Source organism: Trachemys scripta, chromosome 8, assembly GCF_013100865.1.
Source record: "Trachemys scripta elegans isolate TJP31775 chromosome 8, CAS_Tse_1.0, whole genome shotgun sequence".
Taxonomy (NCBI): domain Eukaryota; kingdom Metazoa; phylum Chordata; order Testudines; family Emydidae; genus Trachemys; species Trachemys scripta.
The window spans coordinates 7,419,905-7,437,852 of record NC_048305.1 but is presented as its reverse complement, the minus strand read 5'-3'; the positions used below and the strand labels follow the sequence as shown (position 1 = coordinate 7,437,852).

The 17,948-nt window shown below is 41.0% G+C and overlaps 1 protein-coding gene across 3 annotated transcripts in view; it reads left to right on the top strand.

Moving 5' to 3' along the window:
* Positions 1–17,948, top strand: part of CANX (calnexin) — a 65,284-nt gene that overhangs the window by 34,990 nt on the left and 12,346 nt on the right. For all 3 annotated transcript variants that reach the window (XM_034780342.1, XM_034780340.1, XM_034780341.1), the window contains exons 2-8: positions 10,188–10,373; positions 10,832–10,905; positions 11,496–11,554; positions 12,052–12,193; positions 13,076–13,157; positions 15,159–15,351; positions 17,578–17,767. In XM_034780342.1, the coding sequence (XP_034636233.1) occupies positions 10,191–10,373; positions 10,832–10,905; positions 11,496–11,554; positions 12,052–12,193; positions 13,076–13,157; positions 15,159–15,351; positions 17,578–17,767 (923 nt within the window). In that variant the 5' untranslated portion in view covers positions 10,188–10,190. The remainder of the gene's footprint in view (positions 1–10,187; positions 10,374–10,831; positions 10,906–11,495; positions 11,555–12,051; positions 12,194–13,075; positions 13,158–15,158; positions 15,352–17,577; positions 17,768–17,948) is intronic.

Genomic DNA, 17,948 nt, shown 5'->3' with positions numbered 1-17,948 from the left:
CCCTCCCCCCCCCCCCCCCCCCCCCTTGGCATTCATCCTCTTGTCTCTTTAGTGCTTATCTTCATCCATTTAACTTGGCCCCATACTGGAGGAACTCTGTTGTGTCTGGAAGGAAAGCTGTTGCTTTTGATCCCAAGACAAATTTGAGTTGGTTTGTGGACATGACAGCAACACTGCTAAGTATGCTTTTCCCACTAAAGAATTCTTGTATCTTGAGGTGTCTTCATAATTGTTTTATAAGCACTACAAGCCTATCTGCCTTGATTTAATGGTCAAAAAGTCTGCAATTCTGCCACTCATCTCTAAGGGCTTCCAGATATGCATGAATGACTTTTTTTTGCTGATGCAGTAGTGCAGAATTCCTTTCCCTTCCTACATCTCCATTGATGCAGCTTATTTTTGGAAACTGATGTATCTGAAACACTCTTACTAAAAACACACTTTACTTGGGTGTTGTAGCTTTCTTTTTAAGAGTCATTTCTGAGCTAATTGTTAGGCTCATGATGGCACAAATTTGAAGACTACTCTTCCTCAAGGGAAATATCTTTGAAGATTCCAAGTAAAGCTCTGCATACCTGGTAATAGATCTGAAGTTTATTGGAGCAGAACAGCTCCGAAACCCGTGCTAGGTGGAGATTGTGGCCTATTATAGGAAAGACGCTCATTAAACAAAATTGAAGAGTCTTAAGAGATAAAATTTTAAACTTACCCGATTCCTGGGGTCAGATTTTTGTACAAAGCTGGTGGAAGCAGGGTATGTCTGTCTACCCATGAGCATGTTTGCTCTGTGTGTGATATCCTATCATTGTAGAGTTTTGAACACTCAAAGTACTAGATAAGGGCAAAATATTGTGCCATAATTCTTCCCATACCATCACTTAACTCTTTCACCCTTCTGTCATGTTGATTGATTGCTCTTCTCTGCAGCTAAGCACATGTGATTTCTGCATCTGTCATCAGTGTCTTTTGGAATAAATCTGAATGTTCATACAACTAATCAACATCACATGTTCTTTGCATGAAGACCAGTAGTCTGGGGGTTACTTACTATAGTAGCCCCCAGAAGCCCCAGCTGAAGTCTGGGCCCAATCATATTATGTGCTATATAATATATATAATATATATTATATACATAGTGAGACAATCTAAATAGACACAATGAACAAAGGGTGGAAAATGTGTCCCCATTTTATAGATGGCGAAACTGAGGCCAAGAGAGCAGGTCTTGGCATAGGTCATGTGGGAAGTCCATTCCCAACTTTGCTTTGGAATGTAGGTCTCATGAGTCCCAGTCTGATGCCACAACAATAGGGCCATCTTTCCTCTTTTTTTTTTATAGGCTACATGTGCAAAGGATACCAAGCAGTGATTAAGCTGATTATAAGCCAAAACTTCACTTGCTATCAGCTCTTCTTGACTTGATTGTAAAAAGAAATGCTGTATCAAATGGGCAGAACTTTGGGTAGCCAGTAAATAAGTGCAGATGCCTTGTAACAGGGAAAATTCTGTGGCTATTAACAATTTTTAGTGTTGTAAAACTTCACATTCTGCATGTATAAAAATATTCCTTGCTCTAAAGAGCTTATGGTCTCACATGCAAGACAACAAAGACTTGAGTGGTGTTCCATAAGGCAGGTTGGTGAGGAGGAAAAGGTAGGAAGAAAATTGATCTAAGGCAGAGGATGACCAGTGTCCCCCACTGACAAGATTCAGCTGATTTGGTTAATTTAACTTAGGATGGCATTTAACTGAGGATGGCTTTCAACTTGAAGCTTTGAATTACCTGATCATTGTAAACTTGACACAAATAAATTCTGTTCTGTCTTATTTTTCTGGGATCAATGCTACCTTGAGTCTGCAGGCTTTTTGAGGAGATCAGCAAATGGCTTTATCAGGTGTCCTTGTTTTATGTACATAGCTTAAGAGAAAGCCCTACTACTTCAAGAGTTCTGGAGTAGTACTTTCCTCCTCCTGTCCACATTGTTTCATTTTAACTACACCAACTGGTCAGTATTTCCATTATAGCGGTGGTTCTCAAACTTCTGTACTGGTGACCCCTTTCTCATAGCAAGCCTCTGAGTGTGATCACCCCCTACAAATTAAAAACACTTTTTCATATATTTAACATATACATGTTAGAAGCAAAGCGGGGTTTGGGGTGGAGGCTGATCTCTCGTGACCCCCCCATGTAATAACCTCACAACCCCCTGAGGGGTCCTGACCCCCAGTTTGAGAACCCCTGCATTATGGCACCCTGACTCCCTTTTGAAATGAAACTTTGTTCCTGTTTTTACTTACACAGTCATTCAGCCAGTATGTGGGGGGTCATCAAGTGTTGGAATTCCTTTTATGGTGTTACTATAATTTGCTGTGGTTTAAAATTCATCATTATGGAACAGACTATGAAGGCAAAGCTATTAACATCTTAATCTTTATATGCATTCATTCTTTAGGCATCTTAATTGTACATAATACAGACTCTTGATACTAAAGACAGATTCCCTCATGGATTGTCATAATGGTTTTAAGAATGTTTTCCTGGCCAGGAAAACAAGACTTTCATGATGGGGCTAATGTAGGTCATCGGGGATGTTTTTATTTCAAATGTGTATTACAAGAATTTTTTTTTTAAAGCCTCTATTTAAGAAACATTAGGGTTGCTGGGGGACTATCAGTCAAGAAGTTAATAATCCAGTACACCCAGGGCGCTTCATTTTCGGTTTTTATTTAATTTAATTTTTCCCAGGAATTTATTGGTGCTTAGGTAACAGGTGAAAATGGGTGCAAAAAACTTAATTTATCTGGGTAAATATCGGGGCTCGTTTTGGTGGACTGAAGGAGGGGTGGGGGGAAAGTATTCAGTAGATTAAGGCTTTGATGAATGGAATTCAATATGGTTTGCTGCAGAACTCAAAACAATGCCACCTCTGAGTTTAAGAAAACAGTATCTCTAATCCCCACATAAAACTTTTCCTTTGAATAAACATTTTACTGTTGTAGACTTAGTATTATTAGCCTATAAATATTTACATTAATAATTGGGCCACACCATTTGCAGCACATACACTAAACTTCATCCTTCCTGTTCTTTAAACTTTCAAATACTTCCTTGTGTTCTGAAACAGATTTTCACTTTCTTCCCATTTTAGTGTGTAAAATCTTTAAACAGTTATCTGCTAACAGCTCGAAATGTGTACTTGGTGGGCACAGGATTCATCAGTACATTCAGATGTGCGTGCACTTCAAAGCTTGATGCGTGCCTGTTTGTTGTGTATATCTTCTAGACCAGAGGTGGACAAACTATGGCCTGTGGGCCGCATCCAGCCTGCAGGACCATTCTGCCCAGCCCCTGAGCTCCTGGCCCAGGAGGCTAGCCCCTGGCCCCTCCCCTGCTGTCCTCCCTCCCCCGCAGTCTCAGCTCACTGCGCTGCGGGCACAATGCTCTGAGCAGCGGGGCTGTGAGCTGGCGTAACACAGCTGCAGAGCCCGGCCTGATCCGGTGCTCTGGTGCGTGGCTGGCTCCAGCTGGGCGGCATGGCTGCCTGTCCTGGTGCAGCCGCGTCGCCAGCCACCAGTGCTCCAGGCAGCGCGGTAAGATGGCGGGGGGGGGGAGGGGTTGGATAGAGGGCAGGGGAGTTCGGGGGTGGTGGTCAGGGGCTGGGGGTGTGGATAGGGTGGGGGCAATCAGAGGGTGGGGAACAGGGATTGAATGGGGGTGGGGGTGGTCAGGGAGAAGGAGTGGTTGGATGTGGCAGAGGTCTGGGGGGGCAGTCAGGAAGTAGAGGAGGGGTTGGATGGGGCAGCAGGGGCAGTCAGGAGCGGGGGCTCCAGGGGCGGTCGGGACAGGGGGAAGCGGGGGTGGATGGGGCAGTCAGGAAGGAGGGGGGGTTGGATGGGGTGGTGGGGTGCAGGTAGGGGGTGGTCTGGGGCTGGTCAGGGAGAAGAGGTGGTTGGATGGGGCAAGTCTCTTCGGCCCCTTGGGGGAGAAGTGCAGTGGGTCTCTGTGCTGCCCACGCCTGCAAGCGCTGTCCCTGCAGCTCCCTTTGTCTGCTTTCTGGCCAATGGGAGCTGCAGGGACAGTGCTGGGGGTGGGGGAGTGCACCCCGGGGGCAGGGGGACAGAGGGGGCTGCTCCTGCCTGCAAACAGTGCCCCCGCAGCTCTCATTGGCCGGGACGGGGGGCTGTTACCAATGGGAGCTGTGGGGGTGGTGCTTGCAGAGAGGGGCAGCATGCAGAGCTATGTGCTACCTGCCCCCAGGCAGGGGTGTGTTGGTCCCTTCTGAGAGCAGCGTGGGGCTGGGGAGGCAGGGAGCCTGCCTTAGTGGCAGACACGCTGCACCTCCAACCGGGAGCTGCTGGTTTTTCTTACAGGAGGTGGTTGGGAGGGAAGTATAAAGGACTGTGACCTTTCCCAAAATAGGTAGGCAGTCTTGTGCTTGACAACCATGTACCTTTTTTAATTGGGCATCAGGGTGGATTTGATTTAAATCACTAGTCAGGAAGACTAGATTTAATCATGGATTTCTACATAAAAGTGCATTTTTGTTGGTTGTTATAAGCTTAATACATATTCTTCACAGGTAGAGAAACTTCATTAAAATATTCCCAAACTGGGTCTCTTTTGTGGCCTGCTGCCATTGTTTTCCCTTCTAGAGAGAGAGAATGGTATGGTAGATCTCAAATCGATGAAGGCTACACTCAGAAAGACCTCAAGACTTCTGGAATATGCTGCTCAAACAGTTTCACTTTTGTTTCTACTGCCTGTCCCTCCCTTCTCAAATTTATCTCCAGACTTCTGCTCCTTGTTCAGATCTATTCCGCCCCCAACAATCTTCTATTCATTGAACGTTTTGAAACTTTGCACTTTTAGAGAGAGGTAAGGATTGACTCTGTGTACACAAATTTGCAGAGGGACAATAGGGTTGAGGTCTATTATTTCTCACCTCTATATATTTATTTAAAAACAAGTTTGCTGTTATCTCTGGAGACACAAATCCACAGTCTGATAACTGCAAAACTAAGCATCTCTTATGGTATCTTCTAGACTGAGCACTGAGTCCCATTGGGTAGATAGAAAGATGAACCTAAATAATCTATACAGAAGCCCCTGGAACCCCTTAAGATTGGGTCCCTAATCCATGAACTGTTGGAACTCATTTACAAAACTTTTCTTAAACATTACATGAATATATTGTCTCATACTATAGAATTAGAATTTATAATCCCTATTCCATGATGAGATATCTTTGAGCTATAACGTATCTTAATTAAAACTCTCTTTAGATAGTTTTTTTTTTTTTCCTCAAAAAGCATTTTATCAAAAATCTGATTTAAATAAAAAACGTTTTTTTATTTCAATTTTTTAAAAAAATCATTGATTTTTATCCATCCTGTTGGGCATCTTTTAAGTAGGGACTTCATCATAATTCAACTCTGAAAATATTGAAATTGGAATGATTATACTGAGGTGGAAACTTGAGAGCTAAAATTTGGCCTGACTTATACCTCAGACAAATGCATTAATTTTAAATGCTGTAGCACAGACGATGAGGCAAGGCAGAATTTGACCCCTGGTAACTCTTGGCCTGATTAGTGAAGCATTTCCCTGTAAACTCTCAAGTCACCTGGTGATGTTCAGTCTAACATTCCAAATGAAATGTTGGATGCTCTTGTTTCTCCACTGAGCAGTATCCTCTGTAAAATCCTGTTGGGCACTCACTCCCAACAGTGGCCAGTGAGCTAGCACAGAGACTAGATTGCTTACCAAAAAAAGAGCTTGAGCTTTTAAGGATAGCAATGTTTGCTTTGTGGTTGTGAGTTTATAAACTCTGTTCCTTTGATTTCATATTCTGGTTCTTCAGTCAGAAGACAGACACTTGACTCATGCTGTACCCGTACCCGGTAATACCCTTGCAGGGTCCCAGAGCCCAGGCTCCAGTTGGAGCCTGAACATCTGCACTGCAATTAAACAGCCCCATAGCCTGAGCCCCACAAACCAGTCAGCAGTCACAGGCTAGCCATGGGTGTTTAATTACAGTGTAGACATACTGTAGGACAGGGGTAGTCAATTATTTTTTGTCAAGGTCCAAATTTCTTAGTCAAGGCAGTCAGGGTCCAGACTCCAGAGAGGAAATAAATAAATCCCTTCTCCCCCCCCGAATAATAAGTAAATAGATTTCATGGTCTGCTCAAAAAAGTCTACAAAAACAACAAGGAGTCTGGTGGCACCTTAAAGACTAACAGATTTATTTGGGCATAAGCTTTCGTGAGTAAAAACCTCACTTCTCGAAGAAGTGAGGTTTTTACTCACGAAAGCTTATGCCCAAATAAATCTGTTAGTCTTTAAGGTGCCAGAAGTGAGGTTTTTACTCACGAAAGCTTATGCCCAAATAAATCTGTTAGTCTTTAAGGTGCCACCAGACTCCTTGTTGTTTTTGTAGATACAGACTAACACGGCTACCCCCTGATACTCAAAAAAGTCTGGTAGTCTGGAGTTGGCCTGCAGTCCACCTATTGACTACCCCTGCCCTATGAGGTCAATGACCTCTCTGAGATTGAGTGGTTTATGCATAGCTCAAAAAAACCCCAAACTAGCTGTTGCATAGTGATGCCTAATGTCTTCTACCTTTTAGTTGTTGGATGAACTGAGTCCTGTTTAGCACAGAGCTGCTTGGTGCAGCAGCTGTCTGGCTGCTATGTTGCCATAGGTAGAAAGCATATAATACAAGCTGAAGATGGATTTAGCGCAGGACTGTAAAAATACGACATTGCTATAGTCTTAGATTCCCTTTCCATTTTTGCTTAAAGATTCTATCCTGCTTTTTTTCTGATCAGACTCTCTAAATGTTGCATATAATAGTAAAATCTGAACTTTAGCTTTCCCCCTTGAAAGACTTAATATTCTCAAGACTTTATTTAGAAAGTTGCAACATTTTGTTCTCAAAAGCATGTATGTGCACCAGATAACGTCGTTTACGAGCATACTATCAAATTGCCCATATATAAGAATTTTCAATATGGAACAACAAATTTTTAGAAGAACTCAATTGTGGTCTCTTTGGCCTTGCAATTGCAGCTTAATTTTAGAAGGAAGCTGAGACATAACTTACTGTAAGTAACAAGTGCACAATGTGACAGAGGTATTGTATGAGCAAATGACATTATGCTGAAACTTGTCCTTTGAATCTTTTGTGATGTGGCAATGATGACCTACAAAATGGCTGGCAGTGCTACAGTACTGTCGTATTTGGAACTGCAAAGTCTCTTGATTTGCTTTTTGTCTTGGGTTTTTGCAACCCAACAAACTCATTGATGTAGCTTTGCAGACTTGTTCAAACAAGTAACTGGTTTAGCTTTCTGCACTGATTCAAGTGTTGGGATTTTTGTTGAGGGAGGAGGGATGGGATTTTTTAAAAAAGCAATATTTAAATTGCCATATTTCTGTATAGGAATGCATTTTAGGCTCAAAATCTACTGTTCCTGTAATGGAATACTTGCAGATGATGATGGTAATGCAAAATGTTCACCTGCCTTGTATCTGTCTTCAGAATGATCAGTCAACTTTATATAAACATAAGTTTTTGAAGTAGTGGTATCCTTCCCTGCAGGGAGACATTCCGTGTCCTTGATTCAAAGAAACAATACTGTCTGTGCGAGATACTTTTGTATGTGAGCTGCAGAAAGTTACAAGCTTTTTTGGGGGAGGCTGGGGGATAAGGTGGAATTTATACTTGAAGTTGGAATCTTTATCTAGAGAACACCTATTAAAAACACAATGTAGTAAGACTACCTAAAAGGAATACTTTTCTGCGTTGCACTTGGGCACCATAGTGATGGGTAGGGATGGCTAACTCTTGGCCACCTGTTAATATAGGGTTGTCGGGGATTTGCCATCAACTCCCTGTGTCAGTCTACTTACCTGGGAAATGCACATTCTCCATCCCTGTTTCTTCTGTTCAAGAAGTAAAACAATACTTGCAACACCCCAAAATATCCTTCTCAACCAGTAAGATCCTTTGAACTACAGCTCTGAGAGTCTAGCAAACGTTGGCCATTATCTTATGCTCTGCAGTTTCTCATTGGAGTCTGTTTTTGAAGTTTTTTTTGTTGAAGAATTGCCACTTTTAAGTCTGTTGTTGAGTGTCCAGGGAGATCGAAGTGTTCTCCTACTGGTTTTTGAATGTTATAATTCTTGATGTCAGATTTGTGATCATTTATTCTTTTGCGTAGAGACTGTCTGATTTGACCCATATACATGGCAGAGGGGCATTGCTGGCACATGATGGCATATATCACATTGGTAGATATTCTTCAACAAAAAAACTTCAAAAACAGACTCCAGTGAGAAACTGCAGAACTGTAATTAATTTGCAAACTGGACACCATCAAATTAGGTCTGAATAAAGACTGAGTGGATGCATCACTATAAAAACTAATTCCCCCCTGCTGATACTCGCATCTTCTTGTCAGCTGTTTGAAATGGGCCACCTTGATTACATTGAACTCATTAGCACTACAAAAGTGAATTTCCTCCCTTCCTGTCAACTGTTGACAATAGCCCACTTCCACCTTAATTGAATTGTCTCCTTAGCACTGGCCCCCCACTTGGTAAGGCAACTCCCATCTTTTCATATGCTGTGTATTTATACCTCTCTACTGTATTTTCCACTCCAAGCATCTGATGAAGTGGGATTTAGCCCATGAAAGCTTATGCCCAAATAAAGGTGGTTAAGGTGATATATTTTATTAGACCAACTTCTGTTGGTGAGAGAGACAAGCTTTTGAGCTGACACAGAGCTCTTCAGGCCTTCAAAGGGGTGTGTTGACCTGAAGAAGAGCTGTGCAAGCTGGAGAGCTTGTCTCTCACCAACAGAAGTTGGTCCAATAAAAGATTTTATCTTAACCATCTTGTCTCACTTAATAGCCTTAATGTTTACATTATTTGTTTGAAAATGGTGGATGAACTTATTTACTAGATTAATATTTCTACTTGTGATGGAAATTAAAATTCAGCTATGCACAAAAATAGCACTTTAAAATCTTTTATTAAATAAAATGACATTCAATATGCTTGATACATAGGAAAGAAAAGTTTACCAAAACACACCTTTTTTAAAATTTCAAACTAAGGAAGCATATGTAGTTAAACTCACTAACTGATTTTGTTTCTGGTCACCATGTCATTCAAGATTTTTAGAACTAGTAGATCTCATCATCTTATGCCTAGTTTTTATTCATATATTGGAGAGAAAAAGCAGAAAAAACTGTTTTAAAACTCCCAATTGATTTCTTAACTTTGAATCAGCAAGTCATTGAATTGAACTAGCTGAATGCGTGAAAAGAAAAAAATGATTCTGTGAACCTGCAGAAGAGGCTATTGGAGTCAAAAGTTGGCTTAGTACTTCAAATTCTGGTTCCACATGTTTAGCCAGTGACTTTAACCAGTTCAGTCATTTGACTTTCTTTTAAAACTTGGCAGTCAACATGTACTGCTTAGTATTTTAATTTTTTTGCTGGTCACTAATCTGTTATAGTAAGTTTAGGCCTTAACATAGGTTGTCAGAACTTAAATCTATTTAAAATTTTGATTAAAAAAAATCTGTACTTTTAAAAAATTAATCTTTTTAACCACCCTATTAGGTGGTGGTGTAAGCAGTAGTTAAAACATGAAACTGCCTGTGAGATCTGAGCTGCAGAGCAGTCCATAGTGCATCATCCTAGAGAAAGAAAGGATCTTTTTTTTTTTTTTTAAGAGTCATCCTGCATATACTGTGCTTGGCCAGTTGATCGAGGCCTGCAACTCTCTTAGAGGAGACAGGAAGAAGGTGTCTATGGCTCCTATTTTCATGCTGTAGAAGAGCATGTGTAATCCCTACATAGCAATTGCTGCTTCTGTAGCATTTCATATAGTATACTCCAGATGTTTGGTCTCATTAACACTACTGCAAGCCATGTACAGAACAAGATATGCACAGTGCTAAGATAAAACCCACATAAAGTGTACCGAGAAAGAAAGTTAATTGGCATACAAAGTACAGAGAGTTGAGAAACATGACATGAAGTTATCTCTTCTGGACTGCACTTGCTCATTTGCTATTGGGCACTTGTCACTGAATTACAGAAGACCGTACCCTTTATCTCGCTAGTGAGTATAGGGTTATAATGTTTGATCTTTCCTGTGTGTACAGACCATGGAGCTAAAGTGGCTGCTGTGTGTGACATTGCTGATACTTGGATTAGTTGATGTCCAGACTCATGATGTGGAAGAAGACCATGGTGATGATGTAATTGATATTGAGGATGACTTGGAAGATGGTGTTGAGGAGGTAGAAGAGATAAAGCCTGAAGCCAGCAGCCCTCCTCCATCCCCAAAGGTTTGACTTAAATTTACAATGATAAAACAGAATTACACTTGGGTAGTCTAGTTATTGTAACCTGTCCCATCTTGGTCTGATCTGGAGACTATCTTGAGCATAAAAACTCAATATGCCAACAGAGTAACTGCATTCATTTTAAAGAAGCATTGCTATGAAACTTGAGCTGCATTTCTTCCATAGGAAAATTTCTTTAAGGGCATTTGAATCTTGTGATGTGATTCCAGGATTTAACAGTACTAGTACTCTTAGACTTTGGTATTTCTATCTTCAAAATAAAATTATAACTTTCAAGCAATGGCATCCAGATTTTGGGGAGTGTAAATAACTTAAGATGTTTCAAGCAGAAAACTTGTCTGAGTCAGGAAAAGTGGGATGAACGCAAAGCCTTGTAGTTTCCTAGGGCAGCAAAGTTGATTAAAGGTCTGTGTAAACTTTTTTTTCTCCTACTCTGATAGGTTACCTATAAGCCCCCAGTACCAACAGGAGAGGTTTATTTTGTGGAAAATTTTGATAAGGGAACCCTGGAAGGGTAAGTGAAATCTTCAAGATGATTTAATGTAAATGACTTAGTCAGTTTGGACCTTCAATAAGATGTAATGAAATACAACTTTTCTAGAGCACCTGTTCTTGAATAGCTAATGTTCATATGACTAGAGTTCAAATGACCCCATATATAACCACCTTACTATACATTTCTCTTAACCTTCATATCTCTTGAAACCTTGGAGGATGTTCAAATAAGCATTTGTTAGGTGCCCATTAAGAGGGGGAATGTACCATGTGCACATACAGAATCACGTAAGCTGGCTTTCAGTAGCCTCTCTTGGTAATATGTCAAGATGGAGATAATGGCACTACAAGCACTATCCCTAGTGGAGTACTGATAATAGGATCGCTGGTACAAAGCCGCTTTGATACCTTCTTCTGAATTTGCTCCATGTGTTGGAGAACTTAGCGCAGAACTCCCAAAGAGACTGATCAATGATGGGGTTCAGAATACAGTAGGGTCTAGTTAAAGGGTAGCCCTTGCAGTGGCTGAGTGTTTCTTTAGAGCTGGCTTTGTATAACAGTCTGTAACTGTATGGCTGTCCCTTACCGCTGCTGGGGATATCATTTCAGATGGGTTCTTTCCAAGGCCAAGAAGGATGACACAGATGATGAAATTGCAAAATATGATGGTGAGTGCCATCTAGCTTTTGTTCAGAAGGTGTGTGTGTGTGTGTGTGTGTGTGTGTGTATATATACGTGTGTGTGTGTGTGTATATATATATATATATTTTTTTTTTATTTTTTTTTTGGTTGTCTGTATTGCAGAGCTAGACTTGAGGTGTAGATCTTACCCTGACTAAACACTCATGAGAATATCCTACATATGAAAAGTGGGTGGGCATTTGGGTGTTGTTTTTAGCTACTGATGTCCAGTGAGCTGTGGCTTTTGCAGCAAGTCCTCCTGAGTGTTGAAATGTGTTCCGTTCCTAATTAATCCAAATTTCATCTTTTGAAGGCTAGTCTGTACACCAATTTCTAACTTGAGTAATATAACTGAATGTGACTTCTGGAAATGGTGTTATATGTATAGAATAACAATTTAGTTTCTTGTTAAAGTTCATTAAAATAAGAAAACAAGGAATTGTGGGTTCTAATAGGGTAATGAAGTGGTGTATGTTCCTTGCAGGTAAATGGGAAGTAGAGGAAATGAAGGACACTAAACTTCCAGGGGACAAAGGACTTGTACTGATTTCCCGGGCCAAGCATCATGCGATCTCTGCCAAACTGACAAAACCCTTCATATTTAATACCAAACCCCTCATTGTACAGTAAGTGGAAAATAACAAGTATTTACTGCACCAGAAAGGGCAGGTGGCTGTTAGCGGCTTGTTCCAGAATTACAGAGTTTGGTTGGCCAAACAGTAGTAAAGCATGGTAGCCCATTACCACTCAGAATTTTGGCTACCACTCTTGCATGCAAATGCATAAATAAAGGGGTATTGTAGTGTACAATAACTTTCCGTTTCAAGTTCTTGGAGATGCTGCTTTTTCCATCTGAATAAACTAGCTGTGTCTGAATTTCTGGAAATTAGCCTTTCCTTGGAGTGTGACACTGACAGCTACAGTTGTTTCCACTTCTATGCTACAGCTGTAATAGCAGGGGCCTAGTGAACTGACTTGTCTGTTGCGATTGATAGGAGGAGTAAAACAGTTAGCGGGACAATGTAAAGACAATTCGTGAGTGAATAGATTTTTTTTCCAGCAAATTGTCCTTTCTTTCTCTTTCCCTGGTAGCAAGGCAAACCCAGCTTGTTAGTGGTCTTCAACTGATGCAGCTCTTTTGCCATGGGACGCACAAAGCTTGTCCGATTTAGCAAGAATTGTTAGATTGGTCATGGCAGATATACAAGAATCCAGACTTTATTGGGAGTAGCTGATCTGTGGGACTTTTCCAGCAAGAAAGGAGGGTAATCAGCTCATCAGTTTGCATGAGCTAAGGAGTTAATCATTCTGCCTGTTGCCTAGCTGTTTACTTTGTGGTTCTTATGTATCTGCCTAAGATCCATTATGAAATGTGGGAAACACTAATTTAAAAAACCTTTCTAATTTGTATGAAAGCTCGGTTACATCCTTCTATGAAGGGAATGTTGTCTAGTTCATTCCATGTACTATAATGTGCCCTCTACTTCTCTGCCCAAAATGAAAATTAGGTATGAAGTGAATTTCCAAAATGGGATTGAGTGTGGCGGTGCCTATGTGAAGCTGCTTTCTAAAACCGCTGAGCTGAACCTGGTGAGTGGTGTGCATGCTGTTTAGTTACTACTCTCCAAAGACAAGCCTATCTTTCTCTCGCTCCTCCCCAAAGAAACTCTTATGATCCTAATGGCCTGAAGGCAGTTGTTTGTGTTTAGGGGCAGACTTGCAAAAGTAGTCTGCACCCAGAAGCTTGCATTGTCCTTAGTGGGAGCAGATGGATGCTGAATTTTTCTGAAAATCTGGTTACCGCAATTGACTCTGGGATGCTGTAGGTGCTGAGCATTCCTGCCCCTCCCCCATAAGAATCCACAACATTCTTTTTAACTGCCACACACTTTTAGGAGGTCTTTCTTTCCTCTCCCTCTTACTATAAGAGTAGCAATCTCATATGGGAGGTCTGTAGAGGGCACACTAAATCGTGTATCTTGTACATTTCCCTTTAGCTGTTTCACAATTAAACTGTACTCTTTATGCGGAGGGAAGTTGACTGACTGGGATTAGACAGTTGTCTTCTAACGTGAGTTCCAGAGAGGGTCTGCAAAGAGAAATAGATTAAGATGATCCTAATCGTATTTCTCTACACCAGACTTCTTACATTCCAATCCGCTTGTAAGGAGCGTGGTGTCTGAAGTACTAGAGCAGGGGTAGGCAACCTATGGCACGTGTGCCGGAGGCGGCATGCGAGCTGATTTTCAGTGGCACTCACACTGCCCGGGTCCTGGCCACCAGTTCAGGGGGCTCTGTGTTTTAATTTAATTTTAAAGGAAGCTTAAACACTTTAAAAACCTTATTTACTTTACATACAACAATAGTTTAGTTATATATTATAGACTTATAGAAAGAGACCTTCCAAAAACGTTAAAATGTATTATTGGCACGCGAAACCTTAAATCAGAGTGAATAAATTAAGACTTGGCACACCACTTCAGAAAGGTTGCCAACCCCTGTACTAGAGACTTGCTGCTTGTAGGATGCGCTAGCAGGATGTACTATGTGCAGTAAATGTCTTGGACTAAACACATCTTGTTCCTGGCCCATGGGCCACTATTCCAGCAGCATTATCTGAAAGATAAAATTGAGAGGATTTTGTGTACAGCAGCTACTGGATATTTTTAATCAAAGCCCTCCAGTTTTCTGTAAGCTTCCCCTCATGGAAGTAGAAGTCAAAACTGTTGTCCCAACTCTCCTTCCCCTTCACTGTTTTGTCAGAATCTTTCTTGATACAGATCCACATCTGACCAGGATATGCCATTCAAGATGTGAAAGGCCACTTACTAATTGTGCAATCACTACTTCGATTCTTTGTGAACTGAATGCGTGAATAGGGTCAGTGAGAGTAGACAAGCAATGATTTTTGTTAAAGGGATGGCATTAACAGACATCTAGTTAATTCTTACAGCTTCATATAATACATCAGCCCTGTGCTTGGTACTAACTTTTGTGGTTTTTCAGCTGAGTTTACTCTGTTAATGCTTCTTATGTTCCCTGTTGTGAGAGAGAACTACCCAGACTGGGAAACTGAATGTACAAGGGAAACTGAGAGACTGACTAGACACAGCAATGTCAAAGGCACAGTAAAGATTTCAGTTTCTTTCAGTGCTGATAATGGCTGTTGACAATAGTTTTGTTTTAAAAACAAAACTTTTGCATTGTGGGGTTTCTGTGACATAGATTAGCTAGACATCAATTTAAAAAATTCCAACAGGTTATTTTACATTTGCACAACTTTATGGCTTGATGCTTTTAATCTTGCCTGTCACTCTTGAAAACTGCCTTCTACTAATTAGGGAAAAGTAAAGACAGTTGGACAGGATGATGGAAAATGCAGGGCCCAGCTAAGCACCAGTAGGGAGATGGATTGGATTGTCCTAACTGGCCTCTTCCACTTCAAATTTCTGTGACTGTATCAACCATCTGTTGCTGGTTTTGATCTCAAGTATAGTCAAGCAGCTTAATGAGTGAAGTGCATTTGCGGTGAACACCGTGTTGTCTAAACTTGAACTCTAGAATGATTTATTCCAACTGTTCTCTTTAAAGGATCAGTTTCATGACAAAACTGCCTACACAATCATGTTTGGTCCTGATAAATGTGGAGAAGATTATAAATTACACTTCATCTTTCGGCACAAGAACCCCAAAACCGGCAAATATGAAGAGAAGCATGCAAAGCGTCCAGATGCAGATCTGAAGACCTACTTTACTGATAAGAAGACCCACCTCTATACTCTGGGTAAAGCAACCATAAACTTGGGGGAGGGGAGTGTTTAAAAAAAAAAAAAAAAAGTACAGATCTCAAAAAGTTTGAGGGTTAACATTTATTTTGTGTTTTTGGTGCAAGAGAAATGGAAAGGAGTCCTAAAACAGTAACTGAATATACTATGTATGTGGACATCATACAACTAAAACATCCATTCTCAATCCTCATATGCAAAAATTGTTTGTTCTTCTGTTCTTCCGTGCAAGAAATCTCATCAAGGAGCATGCACTGCTTTGAATCTTAACTCTTGCAGGGAAAATATGGGACTCTGAACTTGGTAGGTAAAGGAGAATTGGCTTTCCAAATATGGTCTTAAATACCTTAACTTATAGTATAATAGTATGCATTCCGTTACTGACTTGGGATCTCACATGCTCTCTAGTTGCGTGCATAGCTATCCGTTCTGTAGCTTTTGGGGACATTAGGCTCTAAACTCCGGAGGGAATAGCAATGCTGCATCTACCTGGGACAAAGTGTTAGAAGCCCTCCTTTCAGGAAGCTGTTTCAATGTTATTTTAATTGGCTTTCATTTTCACTGGCTGTTCCATTGAGGTTTTCAGAGCTGAAAAAGTCAGATAAGGAAAATGCATTGGAGAGTGAAGGCCGGTCACACCCATGGTTAAAATAGTGATAGGAGCATAAGAATTGCCACGCTAGATAAGATCAGTGGTTGTGGTACAATATTCTGTCTACAGCTGGGGCTATCATCAGAAGCCCCAGAGAAATGTTCAAGGAGCCCTGCAGTAGGAATAACTTACCTTATAGGAACAGTCTCTTCCTAACACCTATCTGTTGAAGGCTGGCTTATGCCCTTAACTATGAAGGAGTTACTCCTTTCAGAACTCTTGGTTTAGTTCTTAGTCCTGTTATCCTAATTCTGAATGTTCTTTTTGGCCATATGAATATTGAATCCTGCTAAGATCTTACACTCTTAGCTTGGGCCTACACTCTGCTAGGCAGCTGTCGGCTTTGGCGCGCTGACTTCTACAACTGCACAGCCAGATCTTCTTTAGAATCCGCTTTTCTAGATATTTTGCTGCTAGAGAGGGGACTTACCCATAGTCTGTATGCGGCTAGTAATGAAACAAGGCTCCTGACTGCATGAATGAAAGCAGTATAGAAACACTGAGCTGCTGGCTCACTGGTTTCAAGATTAAACACTGAGTTTTGTTTTTCTGCGTTTCTTCTTTGTGCAGAATAGAACGTGGAGCTGTGCTCAGAGGCTGACTAACTGAAGGGGGAGCTTTCTAAGCAGTGTAGGCAGGTGTGGGATCTAGTCTTAAAAGTGACTTAAAAAAAAAAAAGTCATAGTGGGGTCCAGTGTTTTGTGGTCTCATTATTTCTTTATCAAATGTGATGGATATATGTATAAAAAGGACACTCTAATTGCTGGTCCAGATTGAAACTGGGTTTGTCTAATTTCATGCCTCATTGCCAGTAATAAAGATATCCTTGGTGAACTTATCAAACCGCCCCCACCCTCTCCCATTGACAGTTGGGAACTTGTTAAACAGTTCTGTTGATGGATGGGGCAGAATAGAATCCACAATTCTGCTAGTTTTACATGTGATGACTCTGCAAGGCTAAAAGGAGTGTAAAGCTTTTTAATTTCACAAAAGGCCAGAGATGGGGCCATGAATTTATACAGAGCAGATCCATTAAGGGTGGTGCAGGTTTTTTCCACAGGTACTTTTCAAGTAAATAAGGAATTACAGTTTTCAGTCTTTAAAGTTCCTGCCCTTTCTGTTAAGAAAATAGAAGTGGCAAAGCCTGATTATCTTTTTGTGGTGGGGGGAGAACCTGATAAATCGCACTATACTAGGTTCTTCTCTTTATAAGTAGGGTAACAGGTGTGAGTGTGTATAGAGCAGAACTTTTTCCAGATGTAATTGATTTGAGGGGGCTATGTAATACTCAAGCCTATTTGGTATCCAGAGTAAGACTCTCCATAAAAATCTTTGTCTTTATTCCTCGACACAAGACTAAATAGGTTATTTGTTTCTCTTTGGCAGCCCCATTTGGGCATCATTGTTTACTGTGGAGGTAACTTCAGCTAGAAGGATGATTGTTATAGTTTTGAGGTTGGAAAAGGACGGTAGAGTAGAAAGTGGCAATGAGATTCTGCAGAGCTCAATTTTCTCCTTATGTTAGCCAAAAAGGCTCCATTAACTCTCTTCCTCCCTGTCCCTATTCGTCCAGTCTTGAATCCTGATAATAGTTTTGAAGTCCTGGTTGATCAGACTGTGGTGAATAGTGGGAATCTCTTAAATGATGTGACTCCTGCTGTGAATCCACCCCGAGAGATTGAGGACCCAGATGACCAGAAACCAGAGGACTGGGACGAGAGACCCAAGATCCCAGACCCAGATGCTGTTAAACCAGAGGATTGGTGAGTAGCTTGGGTGGTGGAATTGGGGAAAGCTGTTGCTAGATAACCAAGTGCTGGTCTAAAACAATTCTTAGCTGGTCATTTGTCCATTTTATTTTTATTTTTTATTTTGTAATCCCCTGTACTCAAGTTGACTGGCCAACATTAGCCAGTTTAACATTGGACATGTAGTCATGTGTGT